The sequence below is a fragment of a genome, unplaced genomic scaffold (assembly GCF_019419815.1).
Source record: "Pyrus x bretschneideri cultivar Hongxiangsu unplaced genomic scaffold, Pyrus_bretschneideri_v1 Contig2, whole genome shotgun sequence".
Lineage (NCBI taxonomy): Eukaryota > Viridiplantae > Streptophyta > Magnoliopsida > Rosales > Rosaceae > Pyrus > Pyrus x bretschneideri.
Window position 1 is genome coordinate 4005477 of NW_025999501.1, and position 22548 is coordinate 4028024.

The 22548-nt window shown below is 38.5% G+C and overlaps 3 protein-coding genes across 3 annotated transcripts; 2 read left to right on the top strand and 1 right to left on the bottom strand.

Annotated features, from left to right (window-relative positions):
- Positions 1-6641, top strand: LOC125476711 (TMV resistance protein N-like). The gene is made up of 3 exons (XM_048583110.1): positions 1-510; positions 712-1348; positions 6403-6641. The coding sequence occupies exons 1-3, from the start codon at positions 17-19 to the stop codon at positions 6520-6522; spliced, it is 1251 nt and encodes a 416-aa protein (XP_048439067.1). The 5' UTR covers positions 1-16; the 3' UTR covers positions 6523-6641.
- A 1365-nt stretch (positions 6642-8006) lies between these two features.
- Positions 8007-10836, bottom strand: LOC125476712 (protein ALP1-like). The gene is made up of 4 exons (XM_048583111.1): positions 10647-10836; positions 9007-9518; positions 8696-8921; positions 8007-8612 (listed from the first exon to the last, which is right to left on the bottom strand). The coding sequence occupies exons 2-4, from the start codon at positions 9514-9516 to the stop codon at positions 8161-8163; spliced, it is 1188 nt and encodes a 395-aa protein (XP_048439068.1). The 5' UTR covers positions 9517-9518; positions 10647-10836; the 3' UTR covers positions 8007-8160.
- A 1162-nt stretch (positions 10837-11998) lies between these two features.
- LOC125476709 (disease resistance protein RPV1-like) lies at positions 11999-22372 on the top strand. Its single transcript, XM_048583108.1, has 5 exons — positions 11999-12388; positions 18407-18918; positions 19107-20211; positions 20291-20584; positions 20724-22372. The coding sequence occupies exons 2-5, from the start codon at positions 18425-18427 to the stop codon at positions 21675-21677; spliced, it is 2847 nt and encodes a 948-aa protein (XP_048439065.1). The 5' UTR covers positions 11999-12388; positions 18407-18424; the 3' UTR covers positions 21678-22372.
- Positions 22373-22548: the final 176 nt, after the last annotated feature.

Below are 22548 nucleotides of genomic sequence, written 5' to 3' on the forward strand. Positions count from 1 at the left end.
AACTTCTCTTAATTTTATGTTCTTGCTCCAATCTCTCTTTAAATCTTTGTCCTCTTACAGGTGCACATATGATGTCTTATTGAGTTTCAGAGGCGCAGATACACACAAAGGCTTTACAGATCACCTATACAATGCTTTGGATTCGGCAGGAATCCACACTTTTAGAGATGATGATGAAATTGAGAGAGGAGCAAACATTGAACAGGAGCTACAGACAACAATACAAGAGTCACGAGTATCAGTCATTGTTTTCTCCAAGGACTACACCTCTTCCAGGTGGTGCCTGAATGAACTTGCTATCATCATGGAACGTAAAAGAACAGACGGACACATGGTTATGCCAGTTTTCTATGATGTGGAACCATCAAATGTCAGGAAGCAGACGGGCAGTTTTGCAGAACCGTTTACTAGACATGAAGAGCGCTTCAAGGACGAGATAGACAAGGTGGAGGAGTGGAGGCGAGCTCTTAGAGATGTTGCAGACTTGGGAGGGATGGTTTTAAGAGACCGGTAAATTTTCGTTCTCTCCTATATTCAGTCAAGTAGATCAGATGCTAGTCTCAAGCTTGTGAAAATTTTAGTTTTTAGTTTTTTTTTTTTTTTTTTTTTGAAAAAAAAAATAAAAAAAATTAACTTGCTTATGTTTTTTCTTTTGGTCTGAAAAGAAAGAACTTATTGTGCCTCGTATATTTTGATATCAATAACTTATAGGTACAAGTTGCAGTTTATCCAAGATATTGTTGAAGTGATTGGAAATAAACTGGACTACATGACGAATAGGAGATTAAGAGTTGATCCCTATGTGATTGGACGAGGTTACTATGTGGAAAGCCTAAACATGTGGCTAGAAGATGGATCAAATGATGTTGGAGTAACTGTCATCCATGGAATGGGTGGAATATGCAAGACCACCATTGCTAAAATTGCTTATAACCAGAACTTATATAAATTTCAAGCTAGCAGCTTCTTTTCAGATATTAGGGAAACTTCCAGACAAGCCAATGGTTTTGTTCACTTGCAAAGGAATCTTCTCTCAGATATCCAAAAGAGGAAAATGAATAAAATATACAGCCTTGATGATGGAATAAAAAAGATCGAATGGGCTTTACGTTGCAAAAGAGTTCTTATTGTTCTTGTTGATGTGGAGAACTCAAAACATTTCAATGCAATTCTTGGAATGCGAGACTGGTTCCATCCTGGAAGTAAAATTATAATAACAACTAGGCATGAACATTTGTTAAAGGCTCATGAAGTTGTAAGGTTTAAGGTTGAAGGATTGCATGAGTATGAATCACTTAAGCTTTTCAGTTGGCATGCCTTTGGACAACCCCATCCTCAAGAGGGTTACATGGTGTTGAACTCTAAGTATTTGAGCTGAAAAGTTTTAGAATAAGTTTGTTTAAATTGGTGTATCCACTTGTGCAGAATGAGGCAAAGTGTAAATGTCTAGTTTTGTAAAAAGGCCATGAGTGCCATGTGTTGATAGATCCATGAAATTAGAAAGATGTGTGTCTAGGATGAAATGTAGTGGTTTATGTGGTCCCAAGTTAAGGACCTTCAGTTAATGTAAAGCACGTTAGTGCTCCTTTCTGAATAGAGAAGAAATATTCCTCTGTAAAGTTTATGCAGTGAGAAGATCAAGAAACCATTCGTTTTCTCCAGTTTTTTTGTTCATCGTTTTGTTTTTCTGTTCAGCTCCATCTACATCAAAACACTCATTGATTCAAGTAACACTAACATGGCCTCAGAGCCTAGTTGGATTTAACAATCTGGGCGTAAATCTGTGAAGTTAACGAGCTCAATCGAAGCTCTCTTGAAACTCTGTGAAGGTTGTCGATTCAGATCAAAATCATGTCTGGATCTGGAGGCTCGGAAGTGAGGACTCCAATCTTCTCCGGTGAGAACTACGAGTTCTGGAGAATCAAGATGGTGACAATCTTCAAATCACATGGGTTGTGGAATCTGGTGGAGAAAGGAGTTAAAACGTCTGATTCGAAGAAGAAGAAGTCTGAAGGATCGTCGAAGGATGATGGAGATGAAGAAATGTCAGCTGTGTTGATGCAAGACGCAAAGGCTTTGGGAATCATTCAGAATGCAGTCTCGGATCAAATCTTCCCTCGAATCGCCAATGCCGAGTCAGCGAAGATGGCATGGGATTTGTTGTATGGAGAGTATCATGGTGGTGATCAGGTACGATCTGTGAAATTGCAGAATCTTAGAAGAGAATTTGAATATGCTAGGATGCGAGATGATGAGTCTTTGTCTAGCTATCTTACACGGTTGAATGATCTAATTAATCAGATGAGAACATTTGGTGAATCTTTGTCGAATGAGAGACTAGTGCAGAAGGTCCTGATCAGTCTTAGTAAACCTTATGATTCTATCTGTTTGGTTATAGAAAATACAAAGTGTCTAGAGACTGTAGAATTGCAGGAAGTAGTTGCAATCTTAAAGAGTCAAGAACAACGGTTTGATTTGCATATGGTTGATGCAAATGAGAGAGCATTCTCTTCATTTTCTGTGAATCCAAAGGAGCAGAACAAGAGTGGTGGTCATTCGAGTTCATCTAGAACTCAGAGAAATTGGAATTCTAAAGGCAAGAAATGGGAATCAAAACCCAAATTTCAGCAGAAATCTCCTCTGCACAATTATCAGAGTGCAAATGCATCTCAGTCAGTGGGTCAGGAGGTTGCAAAGCCTCAGTGTAAAGTGTGTTCTAAGTATCACTTTGGTGAGTGTAGATACAAAGGGAAACCAAAGTGTTTCAACTGTGATAAATTTGGGCATTGGGCTAGAGAGTGTAATGTAGGCAGGTCAGTGCAAAAGGCAAATAATGCAAGTCAATTGGAGATGACAGGGAATCTGTTTTATGCAAACAACACTGTCTCAGAACCAAAGGTGAATGGAGAATGGTATATTGACAGTGGTTGTAGCAATCATATGACAGGAAATGTAGATTTGCTTGTTGAGGTTAGAACAAATGTAGCTGGTAAAGTTCAAATGCCAACTGGAGATCTTGTGAATGTTGCAGGAATGGGATCTTTAGTTATTGATACAAATAAAGGGAGAAAATATGTTAGAGAAGTAATGTATCTTCCCGGGTTAAAGGAGAACTTACTCAGTGTTGGCCAAATGGATGAACATGGATATTTCTTGGTGTTTGGAGGTGGAATGTGCAATGTGTATGATGGTCCATCACTAGAATGCTTGGTTATGAGAGTGAAAAAGAAAGTGAATAGGTGTTATCCACTGACTTTGTTCTCTGAGAATCAAATGGTGCTGAAAGCTAGTGTCACTCACTCCACTGAGATTTGGCACAGGAGATTTGGACATCTACATTTTGGTGGTCTCAAACAATTGAGAGACAAGGAAATGGTACGTGGTTTGCCACAGCTTGCAGATTACAATGGAGTCTGTGAAGGTTGCCAATTTGGTAAACAGCACAGAGAAGAATTCCCTAGAAATCAAGTGTATAGAGCAACTGCTCCACTTGAACTGATTCATGTTGATTTGTGTGGACCTATGAAGACTGAGTCAATTGCTGGAAATAAGTATTTCATGCTGCTGATAGATGATTTTACCAGAATGATTTGGGTCTATTTCTTGAGATATAAGTCAGATGCGTTCAGCTGTTTTAAGAAATTCAAAGTTATGGCAGAATTACAAAGTGGTTTCAAGATTAAGACTCTGAGAAGTGACAGAGGAGGGGAATTCAAGTCTGCAGAATTTGATCAGTTCTGTGAAAAGGAAGGATTACAAAGACAATTTACTCTTGCATATACTCCACAACAAAATGGAGTAGTGGAGAGAAAGAACAGAACAGTGATTGAAATGGCGAAATCTATGTTGCATGAGAAGAGGATGCCATATTTTCTCTGGGCAGAAGCTGTGCATACATCTGTATATATTCTGAATAGATGCCCCACAAAGGCTTTAAACAACATTACACCTTTTGAAGCTTATTCTGGTAGAAAGCCAGGAATAGCCCATCTGAAAGTATTTGGATCTCTGTGTTATGTTCATGTTCCAAGTGAACAGAGACATAAACTTGAACCAAAAAGCTTAAAAGGAGTATTTGTGGGATATGCAACTTGTGAAAAGGGGTATAGGGTATTTGATCCATTATCTAAGAAGTTATTCTTATCAAGAGACATTGTATTTGATGAAGAAGCTATCTGGAATTGGGAAGAGGACTCAGGGTTAACACTTCTTAATACTGGAAGCTTTATTCACAGTGATATAAGCACAGAGAGCAATGACAGAATGGTGTTGTCTCCTACATCACCTATATTATCTCAGTCTAGAAGAGCTCCTAATAGTGAAGACTATGAACCTCAATCCAGGTCACCTATTTTAAGTGAATCTTCAAGCATGTCAAATGTAATTGAAGGACAAAATCAAGCATTTGATAATACACCATTGAAGTGGAGAAATCTGAATGATGTATTGGCTCAATGCAATATGTGTATCATGGATCTAGAGAAGTATGAGGATGCCAAACAAGATGAGTCTTGGTTAAAAGCTATGGAGGATGAGCTGTTTATGATTGAAAAGAATGGCACCTGGAAACTTGTTGACAGACCAACTGAAAAACCTGTTATAGGGGTTAAATGGGTCTAACAAACTAAGTTAATTCTTGATGGCTCAGTGTTGAAGAATAAAGCAAGATTGGTTGCAAAAGGCTATGCACAAAAGCTTGGTTTGGATTACAATGAGACTTATGCACCGGTTGCTAGGTTGGATACTATTAGAACATTAATAGCCTTGGCTGCACAAAAGAGCTGGAAATTGTATCAGTTAGATGTGAAATCGGCTTTCTTGAATGGAGTTCTACAAGAAGAGGTTTATGTTGAGCAGCCTGAAGGTTTTGCAGTGAAAGACAAGGAAGAAAAGGTGTACAAACTTCATAAGGCCCTCTATGGTTTAAAACAAGCTCCGAGAGCTTGGTATGGAGAGATTGACAGCTATTTCTCTCAGTGTGGATTCAAGAAAAGCTTGAGTGAACCAACTCTGTATATAAAAGCAAGGGGAGAAGATATTCTAATTGTGTCTATCTATGTAGATGATATAGTCTACACTGGTAGTTGCAAACCAATGCTAGAAGAGTTCAAAGAAGATATGAAAATGAAGTATGAGATGACAGATTTAGGTCTCCTTCACCACTTTCTTGGGATGGGAGTGATACAAACAGATTCCAGCATCTTCATTAATCAGAAGAAGTATGCAAGCTCTTTACTGAGTAAATTTGGTTTAAATGAAGCAAAGACTGTCTCAACTCCTCTGGTAGCTACTGAGAAGCTATCTAAGGATGATGGAAGTGGATCTGCAAGTGATGAATTGTATAGGAGCATTGTGGGAAGTCTCCTATATCTCACTGCTACAAGGCCGGATATAATGTATGCAGCTAGTTTATTGGCCAGATACATGCACTGTCCTACCAACAAACACTATGGAACTGCAAAGAGAGTACTCAGATACATCAAGGGAACTCTGGATTATGGCTTAGAGTATGTGAAAGGAAGAAAAGCTTGCTTAATTGGCTTCTGTGATAGTGACTGGGGTGGTTATTTGGAAGACAGCAAAAGCACATCAGGATATGCATTCTCATTTGGCAGTGGTGTGTTTTCCTGGGCTTCAGTCAAGCAAAACTGTGTTGCACTCTCAACTGCAGAGGCTGAATATATAAGTGCATCAGAAGCAACTACACAAGCAATATGGCTAAGGTTTGTTTTGGAAGATTTTGGAGAATTACAAACTGTAGTTACTCCTCTTCACTGTGACAACACATCTGCCATTGCTATCACAAAGAATTCTGTGTTCCATCAAAAGACAAAGCACATTGATAGAAGGTATCACTTTATTAAGGATGCACTGCAAGAAGGAATCATTGATTTGGTATACTGTCCCACTGAAAAACAGGTAGCAGATATCTTCACAAAACCTTTGTCTAAGGAACGGTTTAACTATCTTCGAGATATGCTTGGTGTGAAATCAGCTCAAAACTTAAAGGGGAGTGTTGAACTATAAGTATTTGAGCTGAAAAGTTTTAGAATAAGTTTGTTTAAATTGGTGTATCCACTTGTGCAGAATGAGGCAAAGTGTAAATGTCTAGTTTTGTAAAAAGGCCATGAGTGCCATGTGTTGATAGATCCATGAAATTAGAAAGATGTGTGTCTAGGATGAAATGTAGTGGTTTATGTGGTCCCAAGTTAAGGACCTTCAGTTAATGTAAAGCACGTTAGTGCTCCTTTCTGAATAGAGAAGAAATATTCCTCTGTAAAGTTTCTGCAGTGAAAAGATCAAGAAACCATTCGTTTTCTCCAGTTTTTTTGTTCATCGTTTTGTTTTTCTGTTCAGCTCCATCTACATCAAAACACTCATTGATTCAAGTAACACTAACACATGGAGCTTTCAAGACCCATTGTAGAACATTGTGGAGGGGTTCCATTAGTTCTTCAAGTTCTAGGATCTTCTCTATATGGAAAAACAATTGATGTTTGGAAAATGCATTACACAACTTAGACGTGATTTCTGAGGGCTAAATTCAAAAGATTCTTGGCATAAGCTTTGATTCTTTACAAGATCATGATAAACGTTTATTCCTGCATATAGCCTGTTTCTTCGTGGGAAAGGACAAGGATTTTACAACTACAATCGTGAAGAAGAAGTTAATGTCCACAAGAAGTTAATAATGCATCAATTACTTCAAGACATGGGAAGGACAATAAGTCGTGAAGAATCACCTGAAGACCCTGGAAGACGCACTAGACTGTGGCATAAAGATGCATTTAACGTTTCGAGAAAATTAACGGTAAGAAACATGATCTTTATCTGTATGTATTTGCAATGGTATTTTGCATGTGACTAGTAACTTATCCAATGCTCTTATTTGTTAGCAGGGTACGAGAACTATCAAGGGCCTCATGCTCAACTTTCCCTCAACAAAGTCATCTCCGGTATTAAATGAGGTTCGTTTCGAAACAAGGGCATTTACAGAGATGCAATGGTATTTTGCATGTGACTAGTAACTTATCCAATGCTCTTATTCAACTGTTTAAATAGTTAAATTTGAATTGTAGATTCTTGATGAAACAGGTACTCTATGACTGAGTTGTTCGTCGAGCCATGCGCCCCACCCTCCAACTTCAGCCCTGATCCTCCTTGCTCACTCGATATGGATCACGCACAGCAACACACACAGCACGGCAAACACACACGCAGCAGTCGCGGCTTGCTGCAGAGATGCGGCGAAGACCACAGACTTGCCCCTTTTTTTTTTATATTTGTTTTCACTGCAGCAGCACGGCGGGAGCTTTAGGGTTACACTTTGGCTCTGATGCAAAATTGAATTTTACAGTTGGATTTTTCTGTATTTCATAATTCTGAATAAAAATACATACAATTCTTGTTATAAAATGAAAAAACAATAAGGGACACACTATCCTTCGATTCCTTCCTAAAACATGACTATTAGGCCCTGTTTGGCAGCTCGGACTGTACTGACTATTTCTGTCGGATAGGATAAATAGCCACCGGATAGTACTGACTAAATTAGTCGGGCGTTTGGTGCAGTATCGGATTAATGACCGTATTACTTATACTGTGTTTGGTACTGAACCGGATAGGATAAAAGAAAAAAAAAATTTAACAAAACTTTCTTTGTTTGTTGAACTTTTCTCATATTTATACCTATTGAAAACCACATAAATTTTCAAATAACAAAGAAAAATAGTAAATTTCATACATCAAATTCAAAATATTTTCTAATAACATAAAAAAAGGTTCACAAAAAACAACTACAATCGTTACGATATATAATCCAACCACCTCAATACACTTTCGTACATCATTCCATGCAAAACCAGTTTTATTAACCATGTCATAAACTATTGCATAATCTTTTTTCCACCTCCTCATTTTGGACTCAATATGTGGAATTGCCTTTATATTGGCATTACGACATATAATCAATAATGCATATAATTAATAGTAAGTGATAAAAACCATAAGCAAATCATCACACTTTTTAAATAAATACATAACCAGGTTGCACTTTGTTCGAATAAAGTATCATAACCGAATACATAAGAAATCACTATTTGTTCAAATAACAAACCATAACCAAATCACAACATGCATATGTAAAAAAATTTAATCAAATCACACTTGTGCACGCCACTCATTGTACATATTCATAGCCAAAGTGTTTCTCCATGCAGTCCATTCTTGTGTAGGTTGAACACTGTCAATCATATCTTCATCATCATCACTACTTTCAGATTCGTCCAAGTTTAGGATTTCATTTTCTATTGGATCAGCTGACATATGCCTTCTAATAAGATTATGTAATAGGCAGCATGCTGTCATAATCCTAAATTGTGTTTTAATTGGGAAAAATGATGGACCTCTTAAGATGCTCCAACGCATCTTAAGTAGTCCAAAACATCTTTCAATGATATTTCTAGCTTGAGCATGTTTCATATTAAAATACTCCTCATGATTAATCGGGAGTCTTCTATTTCTCCACTCCGAGAGATGGTAACGCACTCCCCTATACGGTGCAAGGTATCCTGGACCATTTGTGTACCCACCATCCACAAGGTAGTAACACCCTAACACAAAAAAAATGTATGTTACTATATATAAGAAAAATGAGGATTCAAATTACTAATATAAACAAATAATCTATTGTTACCCGTGGGAACTTTTAATCCCGATGGTCTACTTATCGCATCTCGGAGTACTCTAGAATCAGATGCCGACCCTTCCCAACCTGGGTACACAAATATAAAATTCATGTCCACATTACAGACTCCCAACATATTGGTCGCAATCTCTCCCTTCCTTGATCGGTATCTTGGTTTATCTCGCTCAGGGACATGAACGTTAATGTAAGTCCCATCCAATGCCCCCAAGCAATTCTAAAAAAAATCATTAACATTAGTATGCTCAATATATTTAATTACATTAATTTTAGAAGTAATTTTTATAAAATATGAAGAATACCTCAAACCAACTCCATTTAGGATCTGGGTAGGTATTAGGAATGGGTTCTGGCACTTTCAAAAGTGTACCTTGTAGCCTTAACACTCCATGTAGAATGGAATTGAAATACCTACTTATGGTCTCCCCCGATCGACAAAACCTACTCCCAATTGTACGATTCTTGACATGATGTGCAAGTATATGCAAAAACATGCAAACTTGTTCTTCCATTGTCACTACACCATCCAATTTTACTCTACCGTGGTCACGAAGCATTTGACATAAATAGTGGAACGTTCTTCTATCCATTCTAATTTGGTTCACACACTGAACATCATCATATCCTATTATGCTATCTAAATAGGCTGACCCTACCATTCTCCTAACAAATGTGCGATTTCTAAGTGCAAGTTGCCGATTCCGCCTTCTAGCTGAATTATGATTCTTGATGAACCACATCATCAACCAAGTCACAATATTCAAGTACCACACGCTAACAATGAAGCATGCCGCAATCTTTCTTTGATCCATGTCTAGTGATAATATAAAATAACATTATTAGATAGTGGCAAAAAATTAAGTAACTGGAGCATGAATGCATAATAACACTGAAAACGGAAGGAAGCATGTTAACACACACACACACGCACAATCTGCACACACACACGCTGCACACACACACACACACACACACACACACACACACAATCTGCATACACACACACACACAATCTGAACACACACACACGCTGCACACACACACACACACACACACGCTGCACACACACACACGCTGCACGCACGCACACACACCCTGCACACACACACACACCCTGCACACACACACACACACACCCTGCGCACACACGCACGCACACACACGCTGCACACACATACACACACACACACACGCTGCACACACACACACACACACACACACACAATCTGCATACACACACACACACACAATCTGCACACACACACACACACACAATCTGCGCACACACACACACACACACCCTGCACACACACACACACACACACACCCTGCACACACACACACACCTTGCACACACACACACACACACCCTGCACACACACGCACACACACACGCTGCACAAACACACACGCTACACACACACACACACACACTGCACACACTATCTGCGCACATCGCTGCACACTACACACACCCTGCACACACACTGCACACACTATCTGCGCACATCGCTGCACACACACACACACACACGCACACACACACACACACGATGCACACACACACACGCTACACACACACACTATCTGCGCACATCGCTGCACACACACACCCTGCACAAAAACACACGCTGCACACACTATCTGCGCACATTGCAAGCACAGACACACACACACACACACACACACACAGTTAAAATTGTAAGTTCAACACCAACAACAAACCCTAAATTCGACCCCAATAGAAAACCCTAAAATTCAAAAATTCTAATTAAAACACAAAATTACATAATCAATTGCATAATTAGAGAGAAAATGATAACTAGATTCAATCAATTGAAAGAAAATTGCAAGAAAAATAGGAGGAGGGGCGGAATCCTAGAAGAAGAAATTTGAAAAGTATTGTGATTCAAACGAAGAAGAAGAAGTTGAGAAGACGAACCTGGGATGAGAGGAAGAGAGAGTGCCTGGAGAGGAAGAAAGAGCACCTGGAGAGCACTGGAGAGCGCCTGTAGAGGAAGAGATGGCGAGGAACTGCTCTTTCCAACCGAAGCCCGACTAATTTGTACCGTGTATTTGCACGGTATTACTAAGCAGGTAAGCACCGGGTAAAAAATGTGGGTCCGGATTATTTAATCCGGTGCTTATTTAATCCAAACGGTCACCAAATACGGTACACCGTATTATTAGTCCTATCCGGTGCCTTATACGGTGTACCAAACAGGGCCTTAATTACAAAATATTTACATTCATTTTCTCCTAAATATTGACCCACACCAATAGTTGTTGATATGGAATTAGAGAAGCAAAAGCTTTAGCACTTATTAGTTCCCTTCCTTTTTGGCATTGTGTTAGACCATCTTCAATGGTGGGCTAAAACTTAAAATTTTCCTTTTTTTCACCCCTAAAATCCATTCTAACCCATGACCTAAAATTAACCTAAAACCCAAATGGAGGGCAAATACCCCCCCCCCCAATTTTAGGCCACAAAGCAAAATGGGCCCCACTAATTGAGACTGAAACCGGGGTTGTGAAGCCCACTGCCCACTCCCTACTCGCTTACGCGCTGCACGCTCTAAGCTTTCTCAAAATTTTGTACCAACCCACGTGGGGTTGTTCCCCCACTTTCAGACCATCAAGTAGCCGTTGGGCTACTTTTCTTCATCCAACGGTTCCATTTAAATGGACCGTTGGTTAATCCAACGATCCAGGTTCAAAGTAATTTTTTTTAGTTTTATTGAATCCAACGGCTTAGATCGAATATAATCAAATCTAACAGTAAAAAAAAAGATCTAAGTTTATGTGGTTTATTAAATGTCGTTTGTATTAAGTTTATGTGGTTTATCATGATTTTCATGTATTGATTTAGTGATTTTTTCAAATTTATCGGAATTTAAATATTTTTAGGTAAAAATATTCATATAATTAATTTAGTATAGTCTACATAATTTTTTTTTAAGTTAATTTAAAAAAAAAAAAAAAAAAAAAAAGCCTTAATTCATTCTTTGATAATTTCGGGCTAAAATTTTAGGCCAGGAGGGTTGGAGCAGAAAAGCTATTTCTGAGCTAAAACCTAAATTTTTTGGACCAAATATTTTTAAATTTTAGACCACCATTGAAGATGATCTTAGCGGCGGGACACATATGCAATATTCAATTTTTTAAAGAGGAGGCATACGTCGGTGGAGAGTCCAGAGAGACGCGTTTTCAGCTGGTTCCCGTAGCATTTCCCATAAATGATTGAATTTTCTTATACGACTGAGTATAAAAAATGACTACTGAAATTTCGTGTAAAACGCGTTTGGACCTTACATCTGCTGAATTTATTGGTTTGTTTGGGTTTCCCCACCCTCACTTACCGAAAACAAAACAAAACAAAAAAAGAAAAAAAAAAGAGAGAGGAAACAAGAAGCTCTCGTCCTTCTTCTTGAGCTTGTCTGGTAGCATGATCATCTCCCACCTCCTCTTCTTCATCAAATCTTGAGAGTGGCGCCCATTCAGATCCTTGGAAAGTTGAGCATGGTGGAGAGGAACTATAGGAAGCAACTTAAGGTTGCGAGTGAGGCAAAATTCGATTTGTGAAATCGTCCATTTCACAGTGTCTTTTTGAAAAAACTAGTTGGGACTTTCATCCAACAGTTTGCCGGCAGGAAGAAAACTCACAGCTTTCAGCGTGTGTGCGAGGTATCTCCAAGCTCCCCTTTTGCTAAAACATAGATCTGCTTGTATTATTAGCTTTCAATTGAAATCCTCATGGCCGATGAGTCAATGCATTGACTTTGGATCCTCTTGCTTTCTTATCTTTATTTTTCTTTTTAATATTTTCCTATGAATTTTTTTTGTAAGCCAATGGGTCATCTTCTTTTGTTTATGAAATAAATCATAAACTTATCCAATGAACTCCACATAATATCCCTTATTGACATAGTTAGATTCAAGCGTTACATTTTATAATTAAACATTTGTTGGTTTTTTAGTTTATCATTCAAGTTCTCTAAATTTTGATTAAACGCTTTAACTTTATCTGATATCTTTTTGAGAAATTTTATTTAGATCCATTTATCCTTTTTCTGCACCTAATTTATTATTTTTTATTTTGAAATTCCAAATGTACCAAATAATTCTCTTTCTACACCTGACAAGAACAAAAAGAAAATAATAATAATTTAACAATAAGTAACTCCAGCCACCCTATTTCTTCAAATCTCAACCACCCTGTTTCTAACCTCCCCAACCCCCACCGCCACCTCCCTTACCACCCACAACAATTTGGAAATTAAAACATTATTTCCAACAACCCCCGATTAAAAAACCCAAAAGAAACATGTCAATATATTTTTTTTCTTTTTTTAGAAAAATTAATGGTATTATTAACATATGGTCCAACACAATTAGATTCGACATGTCAACAATTTCGGCATAATTCGAACATGTTAGAAGGACTGCATGGAAGAGAGCTATTGTGTGGCCAGCGAAAGGTCGGGAAAGGGACATTGATAGCTGAGATCTTTAGGGGTTTCATTGTGGGTGATAAGAAGGTGGTGATGGGGGGTTGGGGTTTCTATACACGCAATCACATTCCTAATCTAATAAGACTGTAACACTCCCCCTTGAGTATGTAAATATTCAAACAAATGGCGCATTAGGTCTTCACCGATGAAGTTGATGAAGTTGTAGGCACAATGAGCAAATGCAAGTCTTAGATCAATAGAAGAATGCATAAAAGATAAAACTCACAAAACCTCGCTATGGTAAAACTCAAGATGGGAGAAAAACCCATAGAATAAGAAGAAAAATGAGAAGTTGCATTAAGTCAAAACTATACATCTTCTGAACGCAAGTAGAATAGCTCACAAGGGTATAACCAACCCAGGATGGGTGCCTTGTCAAAACCTAGTGGGAAAAATGTTCCTAATCGTAGCAAAAAAGAATGCAATAAGATCAAGTGAGTATACTTCTGGATACTCTCCCTGAGTTTGACAAAACTTCAAAATGGGAACTACAAGCATTACATATAAATAGTTAGGCATTTCAATTCCTCGGACAAGCTTATGGAAGGTTGACTTCGACAGTTACGTCGTATAGAAGTCGACAAGGTTGTCTAGGATCGGCTTGTATGACTTCAATCTCCTGATACTTTGCTGATGTGGAGTAGACGCAATATGTTTTGGCGTTAACTTCATTGATGTATCATGTCTTGGTCGGGTTGATACATGCGACATAGTCTTTATGAATCGTTGTCGGGACTCAACAATGGATGAAAACATCGCAGGTACTTCGAATGTGCTCAACAAGAACTTCTGACCATGTCTCACATGTGGCATCTCTTAGAACGGTTCGAAGATTTCACAACTAAGATCATATCGTGGACCTACAAGATATTGCGATATCACTAACAGTAAAGAAATAACCATTTGGAGATGTGCTTTGTGCGGGTTTGATAAGAAACTAGCGTCAGCATAACAAACAAGGCAATCATCATTCTGAGGACAAAGGGGTCAGATTGGCTTGGGATGCATTGGGATTAGACTAAATTCGGTGTACCTTCAAGGTAGCGGAAAATTGTCTTTAATACCAATTCAGTGGCTGCGTGTAGGCTCAGTGTTGCATCTTTACCAATAGATCAACAGCGAAGGAGATGTCATGTCTAATGCAATGAGCTAAGTACAACAAAGCGCAAAGTTGAACTCAAATATGAAACTTTGGATTCCATAACCTTTTCAAGGGTCTCATTTGCATATAGCGTTGGAAAATCATAGGTATACTCAAAGGTAACACCTTTAGGGTATAGTTCGATTGGTAGACCAAAGTACCATCAGAACAATGCTTGAACTTCAGGTCAAGGCATAAACGAGTTTTCCCAATATCCTTCATCTCAAATTTCATCTTTAGATGCAAGGTAGTTTTCTCAAGCTCTTCCAATCCATGTACTTTATTCGGGAACTTACATGTAAATATCCATAACAATATCCCCATGGAGAAACACTAACCACATTTTATAATGCTGCAATCAATCACAAGGCGTTTGAGGAAAACCTTGGGTTGTAAGGCGGGTGCATCATATCACACTATTTCATTCATCTCATTACGCTTCATTTCCCACTTGTAACACAACAGGGTTACCTTGGCAGTGTAGGAACTACGAGTCCAAAACCCACTTTGATAAGGAATTTAACCTGGATTGTAATTTTGATTGTCCAATCACTTCTATGTTGTCACTAATCAACAAAACACGGTTCGATATCGTCATTTTTCATTTATGTCGGTATCTACCATATAAGTGAGAACATCATCAATGATAATCTCATTTCAATTCCATTATCTCATCCAAACTAATATATTGGATCAATAATTTCAAGTCTCCAAAGTAATCCAGATTAATCTCATGAGATGGAAATGATTTGAGACAATGATCGAGTATGGATTTCAATGTGTGTCGTGATCTTCTTCTTTTAGGGATGTGAATCCTATGAACCGAGTGATCTGTTGTAGTTCAGGTCGAGACAAATTGATTGGCTATCCGCCGGTATACCAGACCGTCCTTCAGGGGCTGCACAGCCTTTGGGGATGTTGACTTGACGTCTGTTAAGTACGTCTATCCTTACATGCATGTTTACAGCTAGTATTGATCTCGTCACTTTAACTAGATCAGAGGAATGCGTTTGGAGCAATCACTTCTACGTTGGTAAGGAATTTAACCTGGATTGTAATTTTGGTTGTCCAATCACTTCTCTATTGTCACTAATCAAAATATCGTCATTTTTCATTTATATCGGTAACTACCATATAAGTAAAAACATCATCGATAATCTCATCCAAACTAGTATATTGGACCAAGAATTTCAAGTCTCCCGAGTAATCCTGATTAATCTCATGAGATGAAAATGATTTGAGACAACGATCGAGTATGGATTTCAATGTGTGTCGTGATCTTCCTCTTTTAAGGATGTGAATCCTATGAACCGAGTGATCTGTCGTACTTCAGGCCAAGACAAATTGATTAGCTATTCGCGGGTATACCAAATCGTCCTTTAGGTGCTGCACACCCTTTGGGGATGTTGACTTGACGTCCATTAAATACGTCTATCCTTACAGGCATGTTTGCAGTTGGTATATGATCTCGTCACTTTAGCTAGATCAGAGGAATGCGTTTGGAGCAACATTCTGAAAGTTAGAATTCATCGCACTTGCTTATCAAACTTGTGTGGTACAGGGATCAAGATGAGACACATTGAGCAGCGTCCATGCAAATTCACGTCATTCTACAGGAACGTTGACATTCTTATCTCCCCTCCCCTTAACGGCAGGAAGACTGTCTCATTGAAGTGACAATCCACAAAATGAGTGGTAAAGAGATCGATTGCAAGGGCTCTAAGAGAGCTAGTGCAAAGGAGAATCATGGCTAGTAGTATCCGAAAAGTAGCAAAAAGGATAGGAGAGTCCAAGGGCTTTGCTCCACACCAAAAAGAATCTTGGTGGTGGAAGGAAGAGGTACAGACAAAGGTTAAGGCTAAGAAGGAATGTTATAAAGTCTTATACAAGGAGATGACCAAAGAAAATGGTGAAAGGCATAGAATAGCGAATGAGGCGAAGAAAGCTGTGAGAGAAGCTAAGCTAGCGGCTTTTGACAATATGTATAAGCGACTAGATACTAAAAGAGAGTTGGATTTCTATAAACTAGCTAGAGTAAGGGAAAAGAAGACAAGAGACCTAAACCAAGTGAGGTGCATCAAGGATGAGAATGGAAAGGTTCTTGCTACAGAGAACGCGGTCAAAGACAGATGGAGAGGTTATTTTCATAATCTTTTCAATGAAGGACATGAAAAGAGTACTTCTTTGGGGGAGTTGAATAACTCAAAAGAGTGTGGAAACCACTCATTTTACTGTCGAATTAGGAAGGAAGAAGTGGTTGTAACTTTGAAAAAATGAAACATAGAAAAGCAGTGGGCCCAGATGATATACCGATCGAAGTGTGGAAAGTCTTGAGAGAGACGGGTAGAGCATGGCTCACAGACCTTTTCAGTAGGATTTTGAAAACGAAGAAGATGCCAAATGAGTGACGAAAGAGCACTTTGGTGTCTATTTACAAGAATAAGGGCGACGTACAAAATTGCATGAACTATAGGGGTACTAAGTTAATGAGTCATACAATGAAGTTCTGGAAGAGAGTAATTGAGCATAGACTGAGGCAAGAGACAGGTCTTGGACAACCACTTCGGGTTCATGCTAGGACGCTCAACCATGGAGGCAATCTATCTCTTACGAAGATCAATGGAAATATATAGAGATATGAAAAAGGATTTGCACATGGTCTTTATAGATTTGGAAAAAATGTATGACAGGATCCCAAAAGAGATTCTTTGGAGGATTTTAGAGAAGAAATAAGTATGAATAGCATATCTCCAAGCTATTAAGGATATGTATGATAGAGCAAGGATTGTCGTAAGAACTCATGAAGGACAAATAAAAAACTTCCCCATAACTGTAGGGTTACATCAAGGCTCATTTTTAAAGTCCTTACCTTTTTGCATTGGTAATGGATGAGTTAACAGGACATATTCAAGATGATATTCCTCGGTGTATGCTTTTCGCAGACAATATAGTGTTGATGGATGAAACTCAAGGAGTAAATGCGAAGCTTAACTTTTGAAGAGAAGTGTTGAAATCCAAGGGTTTTCGCCTAAGTAGGTCAAAGACAGAGTATATGGAGTGCAAGTTTAGTGCAAATAGAGGCTCAAATGAGTTAGGGGTGAGGATTGAAGATCAGGAAGTACCAAAGAGCGACCGCTTTCACTACCTAGGATCTATCTTGCAAAAGAACAGAGAGTTGGATGAAGACATCAACCAAAGAATACAAACTGGATGGATGAAGTGGAGATTGCATCCAATGTGTTGTGTGACCGTCATATGCCACTTAAGCTCAAGAAAAAATTATATAGGACGACAATAAGGCTGACAATGCTTTATGGCACGGAATGTTAGGCGGTGAAGCATCAACACGTACTTAAAATGGGTGTAGCAGAGATGAAAATGCTTTATTGGATGTGTGGGCACACGAGAAAGAATAAGATTAGGAATGAGGATATCCGAAGTAAAGTAGGAGTAGCTGAAATTGAAGGAAAGATGAGAGAAAATTGGTTACGGTGGTTTGGACGTGTAAAACAAAGGCCTATTGACACTCCGGTTAGAAGATGCGATTACAGGACAAGGGTTCAGGGCCGAATGGGTAGAGGAAGACCTAGAAAGATTTTGGAAGATATTCTAAGAAAAGACTTTGTACTTGGATCTAATGGAAAACATGACACAGAACCGAGTGCAATGGCGTTCTAGGATTCATATAGCTAACCCCACTTAGTGGGAAAAGGTTTTGTTGTTGTTGTTATTTGAGTAATACTAGAGCCATCAACTTATTAGTTTTTGCATCAATTTTTTAGATCCCAAATTTTGTGGCAATGTTTCAATGCGTTTTCTGTTCACATTCTACAACAAATAAGAATTTGCATTGTGACTTGTTAACCAATAACTGGTGTCTCTTGCACTATTATTATGTTTATCATTTCTTACATACTTCCAAAGTTAGACCTGTAATATGATTTGCATATCATTGTTAAATCAGATGTGTTTGGTAACTGGAGATTATATTCTCAATTTGCATTCCCATTTGTATATAATAAACTCTTCTTCATGCATTCACTGCTACAGAAAGACTATTCAATAGCTATGAGCACCGAGCAGCAGAAGAATGCTTCTTCGTCCTCCTACCGGTGCACGTATGATGCCTTCTTGAGTTTCAGAGGCGCAGATACACGCAAGAGCTTTACAGATCACCTCTACAATGCTTTGGAGTCGGCAGGAATCCACACTTTTAGAGATGATGATGAAATTGAGAGAGGAGCAAACATTGAACAGGAGCTACAAACAGCAATACAAGAGTCACGAGTATCAGTCATTGTTTTCTCCAAGGACTACGCCTCTTCCAGGTGGTGCCTGAATGAACTTGCTCTCATCATGGAACGTAAAAGAACAGATGGACACATGGTTATGCCTGTTTTCTATGATGTGGAACCATCAGATGTCAGGAAGCAGACGGGCAGTTTTGCAGAATCATTTACTAGACATGAAGAGCGCTTCAAGGACGAGATAGACAAGGTGGAGGAGTGGAGGCGAGATCTCAGAGATGTTGCAGACTTGGGAGGGATGGTTTTAAGAGAACGGTAACTTTTCATTCTCTCCTATTTTCAGTCAAGTAGATCAGATGCTAGTCTCAAGTTTGTGAAAGTTTATCCATTTTTTTTTTTTTTGAAAAAAAAATTAATAAATAAATAACTCTCGTGTTTTTTCTTTTGGTCTGAAAAGAAAGAACTTATTGTGCCTCAAATATTTTGACTTCCATAATATATAGGTACGAGTGGCAGTTTATTCAAGATATTGTTAAAGCGATTGGAAATAAACTGGACTACATGACGAATAGGAGATTAAGAGTTGATCCCTATGTGATCGGAAGAGGTAATTATGTGGAAAGCCTGAACACCTGGCTTGAATATGGATCAAATGATGTTGGAGTAGCTGTCATCCATGGAATGGGTGGAATAGGGAAGACCACCATTGCTAAAATTGCTTATAACCAGAACTTCCAGAAATTTCAAGCTAGCAGCTTTCTTTCAGATATTAGGGAAACTTCCAAACAAGCCAATGGTTTTGTTCACTTACAAAGGAACCTTCTTTCAGATATCCAAAAGGGGAAAATGGAAGAAATATACAACCCTAATGAAGGTATAGTAAAGATCAAACGTGTTGTACGTTGCAAAAGAGTTCTTATTGTTCTTGATGATGTGGAGAACTCGGAACAGTTCAATGCAATAATTGGAATGCGAGACTGGTTCCATCCTGGAAGTAAAATTATAATAACAACTAGACATGAACATTTGCTGAAGGCTCATGAAGTTGTAAGGTTTAAGGTTGAAGGATTGCATGAGGATGAATCGCTTGAGCTTTTCAATTGGCATGCCTTTCGACAACCCCATCCTCAAGAAGGTTATATGGAGCTTTCAAGACCCGTGGTTGAACATTGTGGAGGGGTTCCATTAGCTCTTCAAGTTCTGGGATCTTCTCTATTTGGAAAAACAGCAGATGTATGGAAAAATGCATTACACAACTTAGATGTGATTACTGAGGGAAAAATTCAAAAGATTCTTTGCATAAGTTTTGATTCTTTAGAAGACCATGATCAACGTTTATTCCTCCATATAGCCTATTTCTTTGTGGGAAAGGACAAGGATTTTACAACTACAATCCTTGACGAATGTGATTTTGCCACAGAGGTTGGACTTCAACATCTGGTTGATAGATGCCTTGTGGAAATTAATGTCAAAAACAAGAAGTTAATCGTGCATCAATTACTTCAAGACATGGGAAGGGCAATAATTCATGAAGAATCACCTGAGGACCCTGGAAAACGCACTAGACTGTGGCACAAAGATGCATTTAACGTTTTGACAAAATTAACGGTAAGAAACATGAATTTTATGTGTATATATTTGCAATGGTGTTCTGCATGGTAACTTATCCAATGTTCTTATTTGTTAGCAGGGTACGAGAATTGTCAAGGGCCTCATGCTCCACTTTCTCCCAACAGATTCATCTCCGACAAATGAGGTAGGTTTCAAAACAAAGGCATTTACAGAGATGCTCAATCTTGAACTACTTCTGCTTGATAATGTAAAGTTGAGTGGAAGCTATGAAGATTTTCCAAAAAATTTAATATGGCTGTCTTGGCGAGGATTCTCTTTAAAATCAATACCATCCAATTTTTGTATGGAACATCTAGTTGTTCTTGACTTACGGAACAGCAGTCTGCAACATATTTGGAAAGGAACCAAGGTATGTTCTAATCTCTCCCGTGCTCTCTCTCTCTCTCTCTCTCTTTCTCTCTCTCTCTCTCTCAATACACACAAATAAAAATAGATTTGAGTGAAATTAAACTGTATTCTTAGCAACTAATGACTTCACTTTGATACAGATTCTTACAAGATTGAAAATCCTTAATCTCAGTCATTCACATGGTCTTAGGACAACCTCTGACTTGTCTGGACTCCCTAACCTTGAGAAACTAATTCTTAAGGATTGCATTAATTTGGTTGATGTTGATGAATCCATTGGAAACTTGGGGAAACTTGTTTTCTTGAATCTAAAAGACTGCAAAAGCCTTATGAAGCTTCCAAAAAGAATGAACTGGTTGAGGTCTCTTGAGGAACTTATTCTTAGCGGTTGCTCAAAGCTTGTGCTTCATGACAGTGCCACGGTAATTCATGTACACGCGATATCTGGGGATATGAATAAACCTGGACTGTTGTCAACTTTATCATGGACACCAATCAGGTCTTGGTGGATGTGGGCATGGCCAGGAAAGACTCTTCAATCAACCAGTTTCTCACTGGCAAGTTTACCGCGTTGTTTGGGAAGCTTAAATCTGTCTCGTTGCAATCTGTCAGAGGTTCCCAATGATCTGTGTACAATATCTTCATTGAAGTATTTGGATCTAAGAAGTAACCCAATTTTGTGCCTACCACAAAACATGAAGAGTCTTATTATGCTCGAGACTCTTTTGTTATATGCTTGCACAAACCTCGAAATGCTTCCAGAGCTCCCAGCAAGGTTGAAAAATTTGAATGCAGCTTTTTGTACATCATTGAAAAGATTAAAAAATATACCAAACTTGTTGGAATCATTGGAATTCACTTTTCTGGGTTGCCCTCGGTTAGTTGAAGTTGAAAGCTTGTTGAATATAAAAACGTTGAGAAGCGCTGACATAGAAATGACAAGATATATGGGACAGTTCGATTTGAAATCCATAGCAAGCACTGATGTCGAAATGCTCAACTACTTGACCAGTACAACCAGGAAGGTTCCTGTCCAGGTCTTTCTCTGGTCTCCTCTCTCATGTATAGTTCTAATTATTATATATATGAATTAGTTGGGCCTAACTATTTGAATAATTAAATTTGAATTGTGGATTCTTGATGAAACAGGCAATCTATGAGTGTGGCATATATAGCATGTTCCTTCATGCAAGCAAGATTCCAGATGGATTTGACTTCACAATACAGACATCTGTGCTGTCAGTTATTGCACCTTCACATCCTAATCTCAAAATCCAAGGCTTGAATGTAGGCGTTTTATATGCCAAAAATGAACATCAGATTAAAGCCAGTGTAAAAAATTTGATTGAAGTTAGTAATCAGACGAAGGCTCTCATGTGGACCTATTGCCCACTCACAATATGTTTGCCAACTGAGAAGGAAGATGCGTTGTGGCTTAGCCATTTTCGATTTGGAAACAATGAATTCGAGGATGGGGACCAAATACGTGTTTCGGTGGAGGCGATTGCTTTTTGTCGGGTGAAGGAGTTCGGAATCCAGCTTGTGTACGAGCCGGAAAGACCTCCTTCTAGCCAGAATAATGTTGTTGCTGGAGATGTGTCACTGTCAGCATCAGAGTACCAAATGTGGACAGGAAAATACTTTCTCAGTATTCGTGGGCGCCGTTTTCATCAAGCTTGATTCCTAAAGACAGTAGATTCATGAATTTTACTTGGTTAAACAGTAGAATTGTTAGTTCGTTAAACGAGAAACTAAATTAATAACTTATTAATTTACCAATTATTTAATATTTTGCTCAACTAATAAATTTTTCGTAGTTTCAAGGCTATTAATTTATAGAGGTGTAACTGTACATGGTCAGTACGAGGTGATTCTAAACCAAAGTATCAGTTTTAGGAAATAATATTGAGGAGATGCAAAGGTTATAACTCAGAGATGAAAGGGCATATCCTTCATAGGTTTTTT